At 54.4% G+C, this 19,958-nt stretch overlaps 1 gene segment (V, D, J or C); it reads right to left on the bottom strand.

Moving 5' to 3' along the window:
* Positions 1 to 1,581: 1,581 nt before the first annotated feature.
* On the bottom strand, positions 1,582 to 18,710 carry LOC120380835. The segment is given in 7 exon segments: positions 1,582 to 1,665; positions 8,367 to 8,500; positions 12,150 to 12,485; positions 12,815 to 13,141; positions 15,556 to 15,879; positions 16,549 to 16,848; positions 18,665 to 18,710. Coding segments are annotated over 7 exon segments (1,551 nt in total).
* Between the last annotated feature and the right edge of the window lie 1,248 nt (positions 18,711 to 19,958).

The following is a 19,958-nucleotide window of genomic DNA, read 5'->3' as shown; positions in this document are numbered from 1 at the left end:
AAACTGGAACAAAGGGCAGTGACTGCAGGGGGTGTGAGTGGTTGCTGGACCCAGGCTAGAAGGAGATTAGCCTGTAAAAGGAGTATTCTGCAACTGGTGAGGAACTTATCTATATTCAGTTTGATTAGACATAGATTTGTGCATTTTATTTTATTTTGCTTGGTGACTGACTTTGTTCTGTCTGTTACTACTTGGAATCACTTAGATCCTACGTTCTGTATTTAATAAATCACTTTTTACTTATTAATTAACTCAGAGTATGTATTAATACCTGGGGGAGCAAACAGCTGTGCATCTCTCTCTATCAGTGTTATAGAGGGTGAACAATTGATGAGTTTACCCGATATAAGCTTTATACAGGGTAAAATGGATTTATTTGGGTTTAGTCCCCATTGGGAGTTGGGCGTCTGAGTGTTAAAGTCAGGAACACTTCTGTGAGCTGCTTTCAGGTAAACCTGCAGCTTTTGGGCAAGTTATTCAGACCCTGTGTCTGTGCTGGAGCAGACGGGAGTGTCTGGCTCAGGAAGACGGGGTGCTGGGGTCCCGAGCTGGCAGGGAAAGAAGGGGGAGAAGTAGTCCTAGCACATCAGGTGGCAGCTCCCAGGTGGGTTCTGGGATCTAACCCACCACAATTGGTAGCTGCATTTCAGGGTGGTTTTGGGGGATTTAACCAAGGAGAACGCTAGGCACTGTCCCCCGGGATCTATCTATGCATCTGTCCATCCTCATACATACACATCCCTTTCTTTCTTTCTTTCTTTCTTTCTTTCTTTCTTTCTTTCTCGCATGCCTCCCTATCTGATCAGTGGCTTTCCCTGCCCCAGAGATCTCCCCTTCCTGCCCCTCCATCCCAGCCTGTATAGGCTGAGGGATGAGGCCCCAGCTCTCTGGGTTTGTAGCTAGGCCCCCTAACTCCCAAAGGGGCCAGTTCAGCGGGCACCTCTCATTTCATTCTCCATGCCCGGAGGCGCCCCTACAGACACGACATGCCCCTCTGGAGGGCGTCAGGGGTCCCTGAAAGTCTGGGATGGAGGTTGTAAATGAGATGGAGCCTGATTTGTATATTTATTTATTGTCACTCAGTGCACACAACAAAAGTCACACACACACACACACACACCACCCACAAAAATCCCAATGAAGAGCTAAATATGCAACATACAGCATGACCGACACAACTCTGGCAATGGTCCTGCCCCAGGGCGGGGGGCTGGCTGGTGCAGGGGGTGGGGAAGGGATGTGGGGCCTCTCCCCTCTAGGGGGCGCTGGCTCTGATCCAGCCCCAGAGCAGGGACTGTTGGGCTCAGGAGGGTGGGAAGGGGGAGAGGGGTTGTTTCCTCGCTAGGGGCTCTGGCTCCCTGCATGATACGAGTTGTCCGGTCTCAGCCAAGCTCCGAGCAGGGCAGCGTCCCCAGTGGCTGAGGGCTGATTAGGCCATGTGGGGTGAGGTCCTGTCTCCCCCCCGGGGGCTCTCCCAGGGGCACAGCGCTAGCGGGGGGCAGCTGTGGGACTCAGGGTGGTGTCGCCAGTGGAGCCGGGTGTCTCAGCCCCTTGTCTCCGGGTGGATGAGGGCAGTGGCCCCTACACCACACGCTGGATCACGTTCTTGTACTCGGGGCCACTCGTCTGCTTCAGCTGCACCACGGTGGAGAAAAGCCACTTCACCTGCAGGGGGAAGAGAGAGCAGGGGTGAGAGGGGTCAGCGCTGGGGGGAGCTGCTCTGTCTGTCTGTCTGTGTCATTCCTGCTTTTCTGTCTGTGTCTCATTCATTCAGTCTCTGTCTTATTCAGCCATTCTCCTTTCTCCTTCATTCTTCTCTTCTTTCTTTCCCCTCCACACTGCCCTCTGTGACGTTATTGACATAAACGGTGACCGTACGATCAGTGTTGCAACCCCTGTTCTATAGTTGCAGCAGATATTGTACAAAGGTTGTGGAGTGAGGTGTCTATGACAAGGTTCTGCTTTGCTGGTTATGATTGTGCTGTCTGTAAGTGTGTATCATTTTTGTAGCTGAAGTTATGAGTATTGGCTCTGTACTTGTATCGCAATGTGTTTTGATTCTAAGTAGCCCCAGTGAAGCATCTGGTCAGTCTTTTGAGAAAGGACTATTCTCAGTAAGTGCCCAGTCAAGAAACACTGAACTGACGATGGACTTTGGGAGACACCAATCCACATCTGAGCTTTCCTGGGAACGTTCAAACTAACATGTAAACAATGGTGTCGACCTGCAAACTGAGTCATGCATGGACATGTGACCTTCCCATGTGACTCCAGACTCCATCTTGCTTCTGTTATTTACCACATTAAGAACAAAGGGGTCTTTCCATGGGCAGAGAATATAAAAGGCCGTGAAAACCCCTCCATTTTGTCTTCAATCCTTCCTCTGGAGGAACCTTGCTACAAACTGAAGCTCTGAACAAAGGACTGATGGACCCATCCCAGCTGGGGATGTTCCACAGACTTGATTTGAACCTGCAGTTTATTCCATCACTGTTACAAGCCTGAACCAAGAACTTTGCCATTACTCCCTGTCTGGCTGGTTTGGTGCCTTAGAAGTGCAGAAACCCCAGCCTGGGGCTGTAACTGCCCGGCTCTGAGCAATTTGTCCTGAATTGACACTCTCCGAAGTGTCCCACAAAAGGCAGCAAATAAACTGCAACATGAGCATGAACAGAAATGAACAGACATTCGATGTCTGGAAAAGCAAAAGACGCGAAATAGAGAAAGAAGCTGCTGGGAGAGAGAGAAGCCAAGGAAAGCTGAATTAGAAAGAGAAGCTGATGAACGAAAGGAAGGAGGCTGATGAGAGCTCTTAGAAGGAGGGTGCTATGGATGGTGAGCGATTGGCTGTGGTGACCTGCACAGGATGTGCCATGTTTGTCTTTCTTCCACAGGACAGAAGCGACTTTGTCTGTACAAAGTGCAAGCCCGTCTCCATATTGGAAGAGAAAAGTTCAAGATCTGGAGAAACAAGTATTAACCCTGCGTTGCATAAGAGAAAATGAAGTTTTCCTGGACAGACGTCAGGACATGCTTCTACGAGCACAACATTCTGAAGAATCAGAGCAGGCTGCACAGCGGGGACAGAGGGACTGTGAAGAAATTGGGCAGCATGTGACCTCCAGAAGAAGAAAGAGGAGCATCCATGTACCCGCAATGCAGATACAAGCAAGCAAGCGTTTTCATGTTCTCTCCACAGGTACTAATGCAGAGAGTGGACTAGATGGTACATCTGAGGGAAGGGAGCAGAAGGAGACTCCACCGATTGAAAGGCATGAGATGCACTGTCCTAGGGATGGGGGTTCCATGACCACCGCTCCCAAGAGAAGGAGGAGGGTGGTGGTGGTTGGGGACTCCCTCCTCAGGGGAACTGAGTCATCTATCTGCTGCCCCAACCGAGAAAACCGAGAGGCGTGCTGCTTGCCAGGAGCTAGGATTCATGATGCGATGGAGAGACTGCCGAGACTCATCAAGCCCTCAGATCACTAACCCTTCCTGCTTCTCCACGTGGGCACCAATGATACTGCCAAGAATGACCTTGAGTGGATCACTGCCAAATATGTGGCTCTGGGAAGAAGGATAAAGGAGTTGGAGGCACAAGTGGTGTTCTCGTCCATCCTCCCTGTGGTAGAGACTGTCAAATCGTGGAAGTCAACGAATGGCTACGCAGATGGTGTCGGAGAGAAGGCTTTGGATTCTTCGACCATGGGATGGTGTTCCAAAAAGGAGGAGTGCTAGGCAGAGACAGGATCCACCTCACGAAGAGAGGGAAGAGCATCTTCGTAAGCAGGCTGGCTAACCTAGTGAGGAGCGCTTTAAACTAGGTTCACCAGAGGAAGGAGACCACAGCCCTGAGGTAAGTGGGGAAATGGGATACTGGGAGGAAGCACGGGCAGGAGAGTGCAAGAGGGGAGGACTCCTGCTTCATACTAAGAAAGCAGGATGAGCAGCAAGTTATCTTAAGTGCCTAGACACAAATGCAAGAAGCCTGGGAAACAAGCAGGGAGAACTGGAAGGCCTGGCACAATCAAGGAATTATGATGTGATTGGAATAACAGAGACTTGGTGGGGTAACTCAGATGACTGGAGCACTGTCATGGATAGATATAAACTGTTCAGGACGAACAGGCAGGGCAGAAAAGGTGGGGGAGTTGCACTGTATGTAAGAAAGCAGTATGACTGCTCAGAGCTCCCGTGTGCAGGGCCGGCTCCAGGCACCAGCATTCCTAGCTGGTGCTTGGAGCGGCAATCTGCAAGGGGTGGCAGGCGCGTTTCCGCGGTGGCGGCAATTCGGCAGCAGCTTCTATGTTTAGCTGTCTGTGGCGTCTTCAGCTAAACATAGAAGCTGCAGCCAAATTGCCGCCACCGCAGAAACGCGCCTGCCGCCCTAAGGGCACAGGGACTGTTCCCGCCGCCCGCGGCGGCAATTCGGCGTGCTGCTCGGGGGCAGCAAAAACTGTAGAGCCGACCCTGCCAGTGTGAAACTGCAGAAAAACTTGAGTCTCTGGATTCAGTTTAGAAGTGTGAGCAACAAGGGTGATGTCGTGGTGGGAGTCTGCTATAGATCACCAGACCAGGGGGATGAGGTGGACGAGGCTTTCTTCCGGCAACTAGCAGAAGTTACTAGATCACAGGCCCTGGTTCTCATGGGGGACTTCAATCACCCTGATATCTGCTGGTAGAGCAATACAGTGGTGCACAGACAATCCAGGAAGTTTTTGGAAAGTGTAGGGGACAATTTCCTGGTGCAAGTGCTCAGGGCCGCCCAGAGGATTCTGGGGGCCCGGGGTCTTTGGCGGCGGGGGGCCCTTCCGTTCCGGGACCCGCCGCCGTAGTGCCCCGAAGACCCGCGGTGGCCCCCCCCCCCGCCGCCGAATTACCGCCGAAGCGGGACCCACCGCTGAAGTGCAGCCTGGTCTTCGGCGGTAATTAGGCGGCGGGGGGCCCCCACCGCGGGTCTTCGGGGCACTTCGGCGGCGGGTCCCGGAACGGAAGGGCCCCGCGCCGCCGAATTACCGCCGAAGACCAGGCTGAACTTTGGCGGCAGCTCCCGCTCCGTCTTCGGCGGTAATTCGCCAGCGGGGGGTCCTTCCGCCCCGGAGCGGAAGGACCCTTGGCTGGCGAAGACCGAGAGCGGCAGAAGCTCCTGCGCCCGGCCCCGCAAGAGTTTGCCGGGCACCCCGGAGCGAGTGAGGGACCCCGCTCCAGGGGCCCTGAAAAACTCTGGTGGGGGCCCCTGTGGGGCTCGGGGCCTGGGGCAAATTGCCCCTCTTGCTCCCCCCCCCCGAGCGGCCCTGCAAGTGCTGCAGAAACCAACTAGGGGCAGAGCTCTTCTTAACCTGCTGCTCACAAACAGAGAAGAGTTAGTAGGGGAAGCAAAAGTGGATGGGAACCTGGAAGGCAGTGACCCTGAGATGGTCAAGTTCAGGATTCTGACACAAGGAAGAGACAAGAGCAGCAGAATATGGACCCTAGACTTCAGCAAAGCAGACTTTGACTCCCTCGGGGAACTGATAGGCAGGATCCCCTGGGAGAATAACATGAGGGGGAAAGGAGTCCAGGAGAGCTGGCTGTGTTTTAAAGAATCCTTCTTGAGATTGAAGGAACAAACCATCCCGATGTGTAGGAAGAATAGTAAATATGGCAGGCGACCAGCTTGGTGTAACAGTGAAATCCTTGCTGATCTTTAACACAAAAAAGAAGCTTACAAGAAGTGGAAGACTGGACAAATGACCAGGGAGGAGTGAAATCAGGAAGGCCAAATCACACTTGGAGTTGCAGCTAGCGAGAGATGTTAAGAGTAACAAGAAGGGTTTCTACAGGTATGTTAGCAACAAGAAGAAGGTCAGGGAAAGCGTGGGCCCCTTACTGAGTGAGGGAGACAACCTAGTGACAGAGGATGTAGAAAAAGCTAGTGTACTCATTGCTTTTTTTGCCTCTGTCTTCACAAACAAGATCAGCTCCCAGACTGCTGCACTGGGCAGCACAGCATGGGGAGGAGGTGACCAGCCCTCTGTGGAGAAAGAAGTGGTTCAGGACTATTTAGAAAAGCTGGATGAGCACAAGTCCATAGGGCCGGATGTGCTGCATCTGAGTGTGCTAAAGGAGTTGGCAGATCTGATTGCAGAGCCATTGGCCATTATCTTTGAAAACTTGTGAACAGGGGAGGTCCTGGATGACTGGAAAAAGGCTAATGACCATCTTTAAAAAAGGAAAGAAGAAGGATCTGGGGAAATACAGGCCAATCAGCCTCACCAACTTCAGCTCCAAGTAATGGAAGAGCGAAGAAAGTCATCGCCACCGGGTATTCCGCTTCCCTGCCATAACGAAAGAAACTGGGAAAGGATCTGTCCCATTTACAAAGATACTGAAGACATAGAGGAGTTTTTGTCTACCTTCGAACGTCTATGCACTCGGCATGGGATCCCAGATGAGCAGCGAATGCCTGTGCTGCTGACCAAATTGACGGGAAAAGCCAGGGCACAAGGAGGTCATGAAGGTGATTTGATTGTGTTACTTACTGACAGTTTGGAAACTTGTAGCAAGAAGGAAATAATTCCTAAACTGGTGTGTGTTGACCCTGACAATTTCCATGTTGCCGGTGACAGTGAGGAAAGTTGCAGAGGGAAGGAGAGTACCTCTAACCTTTTATCTACTAAGTCTAGGAGTTTGCCTGAAAGGGGATTGTGTAGAAATTTGCCTGATGAGCCAAGGGTAATCCAGAATGTAAGTGAAACCCAGAAAAAGTCTGTGGTTGCTGAAGAAAGTGTTCCTTTAGAGCAAGGCCTAGGCGAAGTGCGTAAGGGCAGAATTTCTGTGAGGGGTGAATTGTTGCTTAGAGAAGGTCCCAGGGAAAGGAATCCTCATGGTGATCTGTGCAAGCAGTTTGCTGTAGCTGAAGGGTGTGGAAGTAATTTAATCAAGAAAGTTTCAGTTCCTAACCGCCAGAAATTTTCTGTTGTGAATGGATCCACTGACTTTCCTTTTGGAAGATCCAGTGTGAGTTGCTTTGAGAAGGTCTCAGCTGGAGTAAAAGCTGTTAAGAAAGTAGAGCAGCCCTATAAGACCAAGTGGCTGTGCTTGGCCAGCTTGTTGGGAAGACAAGGTTGTTGAGAGAGAAATGTCTCCATGCTGATTCTTTAAGTGAGGAGTCTGTGCTTCAGGGTCTGAGGACAGATTTGGCTACTAATGTTTTAGAGCAGAACAATTTTATGGCTGAATGTTTAAGGATGCAGGGAAGAGTAAGAAAACTCTTACCCTCAGACTCTTTGGATTTGAGTGGTATCTCTTCAAGACAGAGTCCAGCCATGGAATTGGTAGCGGTTAAGAATCTGAAAACTGGTGAACAGGCTCCTGTCTCTGTTGATCCAAATTACCTGGCTGGCAGGGAGAAGAAAGACTTGCTAATAGCTGTTGGCAAAGAGAGCCCACCCAATCAGGCAGTAAATTCTGTTAAGCAAAAGAAATCGGGGTTTGATCCTTCGAGACAAGGAGGAAAAAGAGAAGTTAATTTTTCAAAGGGAAGCCAGAGGTTAATCTTAAAATGCCAAAAGCCCAATGGTATTGAGCAAAGGTGTGGCATGACAAACATGATTGTAGATGGACACCTGCAATGAATTTGTTGTTATTGCTAATGGTAATTTTTGTAACAAATGTGTTGCTGTTATCAAGAACTGTAAAAATGTGGGTAAGATCTGATTTGTATATTGACCTGGGTCTGGGGCTTGGTCCCTTGGGATCGGGAGAACTTTTTTTCTTTTATTGGGGTATTGGTTTTCATAACCATTCATCCCCATAACAAGTGGCACTGGTGGTGATACTGGGAAACTGGAGTGTCTAAGGGAATTGCTTGTATGACTAAGGGTACGTCTACACTACCCGCCGGATCAATGGGTAGCGATCAATCTATAGGGGATCGATTTATCGCGTGTGGTGTAGACGTGATAAATCAATCCCCGATCGCTCTCCCATCGACTGCTGAACTCCAGCAGTGTGAGAGGTGGAAGCAAAGTCAACGGGAGAGCCACAGTCCTCGATCCAATGCCGCAAGGACGCGAAGTCAGTAATTTTCATTTGATCTAAGATACGTCGACTTCAGCTATGCTATTCTCGTCTCTTAGATTGATCCCCTCCAACTGTAGAGCAGGCCTTATGGTTAGCCAGTGGGGTAAAACCAAAGTCCTCTCTGGCTGGCTGGTTTGGTGTGTTTAGAAGTGGAGAAACTCCAGTCTTGGGCTGTAACTGCCCTTCTCTAAGCAATTTGTCCCACCAGAGGCACCATCGTTACAAGAGGCACCATCATTACACTCTCTACTGTGCTAAACTTGTTAATTCCTTTGTTCCTATGTTCGTTCTCTCTCTCTCACCTTGAACAGGGTCACGGTGGCGCTATAGCACACGCTCAAGAGGAAAAGGGTGATGAAGACTGAGATGGTGGACCAGAGGCCGTCTAACTCCTTGTCTCCATCCTCGTTGCAAAACTCATCTGACACGATCACCTCTGTGGGGGGAAGAGAAAGAGACATCAGCTCCAACTCAGCCACTGTGACAGAGAGAGCTCGGACTGTGCGTCCAACACCAACCTGCTTATCCCCTTCTCTATCCATCCTTCCATCCCTCCAGTCATCTATCTCTGGATACATCCCTCCATCCCTGACCACAAACCATCCATCATTCCATCCCTAGACACACCCCTTCTTCCATTCATCTATCTCTAGATGCATCCATCCATCCGCCCATGCCCACTCACCCCTCCATTCATCGATGACCACAAACCATCACTCCATCCATCAGTCCATCCCTAGAAACCTCCATCCATTCATCCATGCCTGCACCCATCCATCTTTAGATACATCCATCCATCCATGACCACAAATCATCCATCCCCAGAAACCATCCATCCATCTCTAAATAAATCCATCCATCCATCCATCCCCACTTACCCGTCCATTCACTGATGACCACAAACCATCTATTCATCCATCAATCCATCCCTAGACACTTCCATCCATCCATCTATGCCTCTCCACTGCACTCCATCCATGACCACAAACTGCCCATCGATCCATCAGTCCATCCTTAGATTCCTCCATCCATCCAACCATCTCTAGATGCACCCCTCCATCCATCCATCCATAGGTACATCCATCCATCAATCCATGACCACAAACCATCATCCCTAGACACACCGCTCCACCCATCCATCCACCCATCCCTGCCCGCTGTGATGAAATGAAGGATTCAGAGACTCCCAGGTCTCATCTCACTCGTCCCATGTGGCCATGGCCCTACACGCTGGCCCTGAAGCTTGGCCGCCTGTTGAATTTCTCTGTGCCTTAGTTTCTCTGCCTGTGAAAGGTGGCTCAGGATCCCTCTGAGGTGTGCGAGGTGCCGGGATGCTGCCATGGTGTGGGAGCTCCCTAAAGACCAGGATGGATGGATTTCACACGTGTGCCTCTATGACCCTGCTCCCAATGTAACCAAAACACCCAGGAGTCACTTCAGATGGAACGCAGCCACCTCTGGGCCTGTTTATCCCGGGCTCTCTTGCCCAGGTGCAGCCTGTAGTTGCCTTGGCTGAGGGAGGTGGGGATTTTGAACCCTGTCACTTTTATGAACAGAGCCACAAGTATTTTAAGGATGGGATCTCAGGTCTCTCTGACATGACAGATGCTGCTCCCTGAGCATGGCGCCCCCTACTGAGCCCCCTGCCCTAGGGATGTCTGGAGAACAGGTGCATGGATCTGTGTGGGTGCATGTTTGTCTCTCTGTGTGTTGTGTGTCTCTCTGTGGGTACAAACACGACAGCCCAGGTGGGAGGGTCCCTGCTTCATGCCATGTTACAGGTGTGTCCATCTGCCCTGGACTGAGCTCTCTCTCAGCCACCCCCCCAATCTCTTACTCTGTGTGCCCCTGCGCTGCCCCAGGATAACAGCCCTAACACTGCCGCCACAGGCTACCCCGCTTTCATGCCATGTGTGAGCTCTGTGCTCGCACTGGTGGGTTTGATTCCTGCACTCGCCCATCCAGCTTTGGGGCTGATACACACATGGGGGAGGGGAAGGTGTGTGAGTGGGGGCTGGGTAGGAGATGGGGCATCTGCATCATCCGTCCCACCCCACTGCCGTGGCCCCCATGTCACCAGAGCTAGTGAGACTTTAGGTGATTCCCTGCTTAGTGTGTGCTCCAGATAACAGCACTACTACTGCTGCTGCTTTGTGGGGGCTGAGCCCAGGAGCTGATTCCTGGTTTGCTGTATGTTGTCCTATATCCCCCTCCACAGCTGCCGCTGCAGGTAAGGGGTGGAAGGAACCCCTTAGCCTTCTAGCCAGCAGAGGAGTGTGTGTGGGGCTCAGGGTATTTTAATTACCTTCCCCCACTGACTCTGTCTGGCAAACCCCCATGGGGCATCTGCTCCTCTCTGGGGGTGGAAGGGGGTGTAGGGTAAATGCTGATCATGATACGGTGCCCCCATGGGTATGCAAGGGGTTTTAGCCTAGAGAGGATCCCGCCTCAATGAGATGCCAGGGATGGCTTGGCCATCCACCGATCCACCTACCCTCCAGCCATCCCATGGTCCATCCATCCTTATCTCTAACCATCCTCCATATCTTCCATCCATCCACATAGATCTATACCCATCCATTCTCCTACCTCCCCATCCATCCATCTCCAGCATCATCCCTAACCATCCATCCATTCATCCTCACCCATATCTTCCATCCACACATGCAACCCCATCCACTTATCTATCATCCCTTTATATATTATCCATCCCCAAACATCCATCACCATCTGTCCCCATTAACACACTCAGTCGTCCATCCATCCATTGCCATATTCACTCACTCATTCATCCTCATCTATCTATCACTGACCATCTGTACCAGCCCATCCATCCATCTGTCGGTCCATCCCCATCCATTCTCATTTTCCTATCACCATCCATCCCATCGGTACTGATCCATTACCATATGCACCTGCCCATCCATCCATCCATTCATTCATTCATACATCCATCTGTCCCCCCCCCCATCCTCAACTCTAACCATCCATCTATGGACATCCATTTATCCATCCCTTCATCCTTCAGAATGGGTACCCCTCCAACCTTCACCATAGATTTATCCATCCATCCCCATCCACTTATCCATTGGCACCGCACCTGCGAACCATCCAACCATCCTTCCCTCAGTGCAGCACAATCTAGTTGGGCTGGGTGGGACTCTCAGAACACCTGGGTTCTGTTTCTGGCTCAGTAATGGACGTAACCTTGGGCAGGTCTCTTCCCCTCTTGGTGTCTCTGTTTCTTCTCCTTCTTTCTCTATCTAGGTGTGAGCCCTTTGACACAGGGACTGTCTCTCACGGTGTCTGTGCCACACCCAGCTCAACAGGGTCCTATCTGAGCTGGGGGAGGAGGTGCTACTTTAATCCAAATAATAATCTCTCTCTCTCTGTGATATCTGTTGGTCTATGAATCCTTCCCTCTGAAGTATGTATGTATCCATCTAACCATATCTCTGAACACCTGGCCTTCCAACAGAGATGGACTTGGATATGGGCTCCACAGTATGTATGTGTGTAACTGTCCATCTACCCCCCACTCCATCACTGCTTCTGTGGTGTGTATGTACCCATGTATCTACCCATCCGTCCTTCCTATGGCACAACCCATCCTTCCTTCCATGGCACCTACCCATGTATGTACCCATCCTCCCTTCCATGGCTTCAACCCATCCTTCCTTCTATGGCACCTACCCATGTATCAGTCCATCCTTCCTTCCATGGCACCTACCCATGTATCTACCTATCCTTCCTTCCATGCCTTCAACCCACCCTTCCTTCCATGGCATCTACCCATGTATCTCCCCATCCATCCATGGTATATATAAATCCACCCATACAGAATCTGGAAATTGGCGTCCTCAGCCTTATAGCATCTCGGTTTCTCCCAGCCTGCAACCTGGGACCTCGTCCACCTTGGGCGACCCGCAGATTTCACCCAGTCACACCACAAGAAAGAGACCTGGGTGTGAGCTCAGACTAGTTCCATTTATTCACTTGTTGTCACTGAGGGCACAGAGATTATTTACAGGAAGCTGTACTGGACAGCGCTAGCAGTGGGGCTGGGACGAGCCTTCTTCATTTACCAGAGACTTTGCTGACGCTGCGTTGGGTGAACTTCATCTGCAGGGCTTCGTGGATGACCATGCAGGTGTAGGTGTCCCCAGTGTTCCAGTTGGCCTTGCTGACTTTCAGCTTGCTGTAGAGGAAGAATTTTGAGTCATCGGCTCCGTCCTTGATGGGCTGGGTGGTGCTGTATTCCAAGCTCTCGTTGGGTTTGTGGTTCTTCATCCACTGTACCGAGATGTCCTCGGGGAAGAAGCCCCTCACCAGGCAGGTGAGGCTGACGGAGTCTTCGGAGCTGCTCAGCTCATCGTTGTGAGGGCGCAGGAGGTAGATGCCAGGGCCAGAGCGCCTGCCTTCTGTGGGTGGGGACGGAGGACACAGGGGATCCAAGCACATCACTCAGCAGGGGCCATGCAGGAAGAATGATGAGGCATGTGCGTGTGTGTGGGGGTGGGTGGGTGGGTAGGAAGATCCCCTCTCCTCCAGGATGGAGGGGCTGGGGACTGGGAGCTGGTAGCCCTGGAGTGCAGGATGGGGGATAGGATGGACTCCATCTCACATGAGGACGCAAAGGGACCAGGGCCAGGATCCCAGGTTGTTGGGTCTTCCCCTTAAGGAGTATCCCTCCCGGCTGGGGACTGAGATAGGGGAGTGTCTCCCCTTAGGGAACCTGCGCTCCTCCTACCTGGCTTCTTGGAGATCGATTTGATGAGGGGCGAGGTCAGATTTGAGTGGTTCACTGTGCAGGTGAAGGTCTCTCCGGCCTCCCAGTCGCGGGTGAGGATGGGCATGGAGCTGGAGGCGGTGAAGGTGCTGTTGAACTGCTCAGTGAGGGTCAGGGGTTCAGGGACAATGGACCCCGGCTTCTCCCGGGACCAGACCACCTGGAGGCTGGAGTTGCTAGGCAGGTTGACCACCAGGCAGGTGAGCATGGGGCTCTGGGCCACGTACAGGGCGGCAGGAGACGGGGGCACCAGGAAGACTTGGATGTTGCTGGGAGACTTTGTTTCTTCTGGGGACACGAGAGCCCAGGTCAGGCGCTAGGCCTGGTCTCCCCTGCCCAAGCCCATCTCAGTCTCCTCCCCACTCCTCTCCCCACTTGAGCCCAGCCCGGTGTCCCCCTCCCCACAGGTGGATTTACAGTAAATCACAGGGTGCCCTGGCACGGGGAACCCCAACCACAGGGGGCCCCATGGCCGGGCAGCTGTGGGGGCAGAAGCTTGGTCCTGCAAGTGGTGGATTTAGAGTGAGTGGGGCCCTGTGCTCAGCTTCGTTTTTGGGGCCCCTCCTTGGGACCCAGCGAAGACCCTTATTGCTGGGGGTCTCGGCGGGCCACTTAATGATCTTTGCAAATATTGTTTGTACCATTAGCTAACTATTGTGATGTGCTTTGGATAAGAGCACTTTATAAAAAAAATGTTAAAAAATGTGTGGGGTCTGGCCAGGAGTTGGGACAGGAGGTTGGGTGTGAAGCGCTTACCTAGGGCAGCTCCCGGTTGGTGCGAGGGGTGGAGGTGGGGATGTGCGGGAATCATAGAGGAAAGGGGGCTGGGTGTCTGCGAGTGTGTGCAGGAGTCAGGGCTGGGTGTGTGTGACGGGAGGTGCAGGAGTCAGGGCTGGGGGTGCAGGGTCTGGGAGGGAGTTAGGGTGCAGGAGGGGGCGCAGGCCTGGGGCCGGGGGTTGGGGGGTGGCGCGCGTACCTGGGGCAGCTCGATTTGGTGCAAGGGGTGGGGATGGGGATGTGAGGTGTGTGTGCAGAAGCTCCCATTTGGTGCAAGGGGTGGGGATGGGGATGTGTGGGCGGTACAGGATTCAGGGCATGGATTGCGGGGCTGAGTATGTGTGGGGGTGCAGGAGTCAGAGTTGGGGATGCAGGGTCTGGCCAGGAGTTGGGGGGGTGAGCGGGATCAGTGTTGAGGCAGGGGGTTGGGGTGTGGAGCGCTTACCTGGGGCAGCTCCATTTGGTGCAAGGGGTGGGAGTGGGGATGGGGGGAGTGCAGGAGTGAGGGCAGGAGGGTGAGGGGGGTGCAGGAGTTGGGCTGGGGTTGTGGGGGTGCTTCCAGCCCCCTGCCCCTGGAGGCTCATGGCAGAGGGCTGGAGGGTGTGTGTGTAGTGGAGTGCGGGGGCCCTGCCTTTGCGCCACTCTGCCCCGATTGCACCCCCTTCCCCAGTGCCCCACCCCCACCTCTTCTATGCCTCCTCCCCCCGAGAGCGCTGCAGCCCCGCCCCTCCCCCTCACTCCAGGAGCACCGGCAAATGGCTGTTCGGTGGTGGAGGAAGCGCTGGGAGGCGGAGGGGTGGGAATCCAGCACGCTCAGGGGAGGGGGTGGGGAAAAGGTGGGGGAGGGGTAGTTTGGCTGCCGGTGGGGGCGGAGCCTGCAGCCGGCAGGACCAGACGTGGATTTACAGTAAAACCCAGGGGCCCCCAGGGCCGGGCAGCTGTGGGGGCAGCAACCTGGTCCCCACACTCCCCCTACGCAGACCCCCCCCAACCCCAACCCCCTGCCGTGAGCCTCTCAGCTCCCCATGACCCCAGCTCCCTGCCCTGACTCCTGCACCCCCCGACATACTGAGCCCCTTCACACCCTATGCCCTGACTCCTCCCCCTGACCCCTCGCATTCCCACCTGCGCCCCTCGCACCAAATGGACCTGCCCCAGGTACGCGCTACACACCCCAACCTCCTGGTCCGAACCTAAGCCCCCTCCCCCATCCTAGCTCCCGGCCAGGCCCTGCACCCCAACCCCCAGCCTGCTCCTTCACCCCCCCGATTCCTGCACCCCTCACACACTCCCAGCCCCTGCCCTCCCTTACTGCTGCAGCCCCCCACAACCCCACCCCACCCCTCGCACCAAAGGGGATCTGCCCCAGGTAGGCGCTCCACACCCGAATTCCCTGCTGCAGCCCTGAGCCCCCTCCCGCACCCTAACTCCTGGCCAGACCCTGCACCCCAACCCCAGACTGCTACTGTACCCTAACTGCCTCCCAGATCCTGCACCCCCTGCCCTGAGCCCCCTCCTGCACCCTAAGTCCTGGCCAGACCCCGCAGCCCAACGTTTTTTTATAAAGGGCTCTTATTGAAAGTGCTTCACAGGAGTTCGCTAATGGCACAAACAGGATTTGGAAAGACCGTTAAGTGTCCGCCGAGACCCCCAGCGATTTTCAAGTGGTCTGTGGAAAATGAGTTTGACTACAAAACCAGTCAAGGAACCTCACTTTATTTCCATTTACTTGCTAATACTTACAGGAGGAGGATGAAGAAAACAAGAATGAAAAACAGGGGCGGGGGCAGATAACAGAGAATGTTCCTTTTCTTGGCAGGGTCCCAAGGGGGGCCGAAAAATGAAGCTGAGCACAGGGCCCCACTCACTCTAAATCCGCCACTGCCCCTCCTCTTCGTAGGCAGCCTAGCCCTGGGGAGAGTCACCTTCGCACTTGCGGGCATGGGCCTGCTTTGTGGTGGCAGTGCCCTCGTGGTACACCTGGCAAGTGTACGTCTTGCCCGCCAGCCACGCGCTCTGGGGGACACTGGCATTGCTGCGGATGCTGTAGGTGCGGCCGTCGGTGTCCTTCGTGGCAGGGTTGAGCTCACTGTGAAGTAGCCCATGCTCGCCGTCCACCAGCCATTCCACCGTCAAAGCCTTGGGGTAGAAGCCGGAGATTAAGCACACCAGCTGGACGGTGCCTGGGTTGGTGGTGCAGGAGTAGAAGACTTCCACCTCGGGGGCATGGGGTTCAATGGGGGTGGGCTCTGGGAGAAGGGTGACGGGTTAGTTTTTGTACAGACCCCTCCTGAGCCGCCTCCCCACTCCCTGCTGCACAGCGCCCCCTGCTGAGCCCCCCCCCCGCTCCCTGCAGCCCGGCGCCCCCTGCTGAGCCCCCCGCTCCCTGCAGCACGGCGCCCCCTGCTGAGCCCCCTGCTCCCTGCAGCCCGGCGTCCCCTGCTGAGCCCTCCCCGCTCCCTGCAGCCCAGCGCCCCCTGCTGAGCCCACCCCGCACCCTGCAGCCCGGCGCCCCCTGCTGAGCCCCCCGCTCCCTGCAGCACGGCGCCCCCTGCTGAGCCCCCCGCTCCCTGCAGCCCGGCATCCCCTGCTGAGCCCCCCGCTCCCTGCAGCACAGCGCCCACTTTGCAGCCCTCTGCCCCTTTCCCTGCATTGCAGCCCCATCGCTTCTCTTGGCGCGGTCTCTCTTTTCATCCCTCCACCCTTCAGTGCCTCCACACCCAACACTATCTACCTGTCCCCATTCACTCCCATCTCTCTGAGGTGTCTCTCTCCATCCACCCGCCCACCCCAGCGACTCCATCAGCTCACAGCACTAGCAGGCTCCCAGCCTCTCTCCCTGCAGCAGTCACCAGAGCAGGGACCTGAGACACCCCCAGCCCCTCCCTCCCCCCCGGGCCGCGCCGCGCCGTCCCTACTTGGGATTTCCGTGGAGCTGGTGGAGCTGGTGGGCGGGTGCTGTACGGTGCATCGATAGGTGTCAGACTCCCAGCTGCTGGCCGGGACGGTGACCTGGCTGCTGAGCGAGTAGAGGCCGCTGGAAGGTTGCAGCACGGAGGGATAGGTCCTCACGCCCGAGGAGCCGACGTTGGGGCTCCATGTCACGGTGACCGGCTCGGGGAAGTAGCCTTTGGCCAGGCAGCCGAAGGTGACCTGGGAGGTGGTGACTTCGCCGGTGCAGGAGGTCAGGGGGAAGACAGACGGGGCCGTGGCACTAGCTGCAAAGGGAGAGAGAGCGAGGCCATGAGACACAGCCCCACTGAGCCCTGCCCCGCTCCGTGCAGCACAGGCCCTAGCGGGGCACTGGGGCAGCACTCAATGCCGAGGGAGAGCGTCCCCTAGCGAGCCCCACTCTGCTCCATTCACACAGCACAGTTTGGGGTGAGACTGTTGACAGTTGCAAGGTCTTACTAATGTCTGTGTGTAAGTGGGCGCCTGAGATAGGCTGCCCCCCATCTTCCAGGTTGTGTCACAGACTGAGCAGGATCAGGGCCCCCAGTTCACTTGGTGCTAAACAGACCCAGTGTGTGATCAGGGGCCCCATTACACCGGGTGCTGCAGAGAGACACAATGACAGACAGTCCCTACCCCACAGAACTTACAGACCAAATAGGCAAGATAAAGGAAGGGTCAGAGGGGAAACTGAGGCAGAGAGCGAGGAAGGGACCTGGTCACAGCAGGTTGGTGGCACAGCCAGGTAGAGAACCCAGGAGTCCTGTGTCCCACCCTCTGCTCTGTGGACTGGATGATGCATTGTGCTGTGCCGCTGGTCAGCAGTAACAGGGGTTGATTTCACAGAGTGGAGGGTTGTTCCAAGTAATTTGCACTGGGTTGCTCCTGAGGGAATTAGGTGCCGAAGTGGCAGAGAAATTCCCCTTGGAGAAATCACAGCATCTTCAGCTGGAAAACAACCCAAGTTTTTGACCGGGGAACTGAAATTCGGAGACACTTCTGGGCTCTCCGAAGAAGTGTCATGCCACTAACGTTTGGGTTTTCAGGTCTCCAGCTGAAGACGTGCAGAAGTTATTCTGGCAATTTTAGCTTAGGTACGAATATTAAATGTTATATTCTCATTAGGCTCCTAGGTTCATTGCTAACATCCTCAGCCCCTAGTGGCCAGTTAGCAATTCTGTATCTCAAACACACGTCGTTAGAGTCCTGAGAACTCACTTGAGACACCGGTAGGAGGGACTGGGACTGTCCAATTGAACCCGGGACATATGGGCCCTTTGGGTTAGAGTTCGGGTTATAATTATACATGGGGAGGAGGATGAAGGGTTCGCGGTTAGGGTTAGGTGCTGGGGTTAAGGGCTATAGGTAGCTGGGGTAGAATTAAGGGCGGTGGTTTAATGGTTTGGGTCAAATACCCTTCCACCCTCAAGTTCAATATTTGATGTGTTGTGATTGGATTTCTAGCCAATTTTGCAGCCATTGAACCTTCAGATACCAACCAGTTCTGCTGCCATTTCCCAGAGGGAGTTAGTGAGACTCTTGGGTCCTACCCCAAGGGGTCAGTTTGCCACGATGACTCAAAATTCTGTGATACTTGTGTGATGGAGTAGGGACTGTCTGTGTGGGAGATGGGAGAGCCAGGGAGGATTTTAGGTGAGAGACAGGTAGTCAGCCTGTAACATGAGCTAGGCCTGGGGGAGGGGCTAGACAAAGGAAAGAAGCTGAGGGGAGAGGGTGGGGTCAGTTTTCCGTTTGGGAGCTGGGTGGTGGAATTGCAGGGGAACCTATGCTGGAATCCAGACACCCTGAACCCCCTGAAGGGCCAGAGTGAGGGGTCCTGGCTCTGAACACGAGCTCTGCTGTATCCTGTGCTCCTGTTGTCCAATAAACCTTCTGTTTTACTGGCTGGCTGAGAGTCACTGTGAGTCCCAGGAAGAGGGATGCAGGGCCGGACTCCCCCACACTCCGTGACAACTTGATACCCAACTGGAGACACAGAAACCCTAGTGCTCAGAGGGTCAAGGTGGGGAGGTTCGGGTTAGAGCTGAGGTTATGGTTAGGGGTATAATTGGTTGTTAGTACTTGTATCACAGTGGTGTAGAAAACCCAATTTAGGACCAGGACCCATCGCACCGGGAGCTTTACAGAGAAATAACAATGAGGACTCTACTGATGCCAGCACCATTGCAGCCTGAGCAATCTAAAGTCAGGGTTCGGGGGAGAAGGTTGGGACGTTAGGGTTAGGGGTTGGGTTTGAAGAGGGGGTCAGAGTTGGGGGTCAGAGTTAGGGAGGAGGGGTTAGAGAGCCGGGGTTAAGGATGAGGCTAGGACTTTAGGGAAAGGGGGAGGATTAGGGTGTTGGGGTTAAGGAATGGGTGCATCTGTCGGGGGTTAGGATGCTGGGGTTAGGGTCATGGTTAGGGGGCTAGGATGGAGTTGGGGGGGTCTAAGCAGTTGGGTTTATGGTTTGGTTTAGGGTCATAGTTCTGGGGTTCGGGTAAAAAACCTTCCCTCCCCCAAACTCAGTAGTCGACTGGTTATCACCACCCCTAGCTCACGGCCTTCCTAGCCAGGTTCCCACTCAAGAAACCACTCGGATTCTAACCAATTGGGATGAAGATTTTCTGGACACTTTCCCAAACTCTGCGGGAGAAATCTCCCAAGAAGTCCAGCTGCCTCACTTTCTAGGTGCCCAGAGCTGAGGCGCCTTGGGGAGCACTTACCGGGGTCTGCATCCCCAGTGGGCTTTAGCCGGAGACGTCAGCGCTCGTTCCCCCGGAAAGGAAGCCCAACGCGTCTCCAGCTGAGTGCGCCGCAGAAACGGAGCCAGCTCAACTCAAAGGCCAAGTTAGGAAGCTGACCCCTGAGCTGTTGCCTCTGAGCTGCCAGTTACATCCAGCCCCAGGCAGCCGAGCTCACATCTAGCTGTGCTGGGAATCCCCCCGCCCGGCTCTCAGCATGGAGCATGAGCGCAGAGCTGCTGCAGGGAGGCAGGGCCGGCTCAGGGAGACGCGTTCCTGCACTCGCTGAGTTCAGGGGGTTCCCTCTGACAAGGGACACGCCAAAGGGGAAATTTGTGCCTCAGGTTAGAAAGATTTTGTTTGCAAATATTTGTTACTGGGCTAAAGATAGGAGACAATAAAATCCCCTTAAAAGAATTCAGCTGTTCCCCTCAATGTCTAGTTGCAGCCCCCCAACGCTGAGCAACCCACATCTGCTAATTGCCCTCAGTCCTGACCCCCAGCCTCCTGCTCGCCCAGCCCTGGCCTCACTCCCAACCCTCAGCCCCCTGCTCACCCAGCCCTGGCTTCCCTCCAGCTCTGCAGGGGCCCCTCACTCCCAACCTGCAGCCCCTGTTAGCCCAGCCATGGGCTGC

Source organism: Mauremys reevesii, linkage group 13 (genome assembly GCF_016161935.1).
Source record: "Mauremys reevesii isolate NIE-2019 linkage group 13, ASM1616193v1, whole genome shotgun sequence".
Classification (NCBI taxonomy): Eukaryota; Metazoa; Chordata; order Testudines; family Geoemydidae; genus Mauremys; species Mauremys reevesii.
This window is presented reverse-complemented; position numbering and strand designations above follow the sequence as displayed.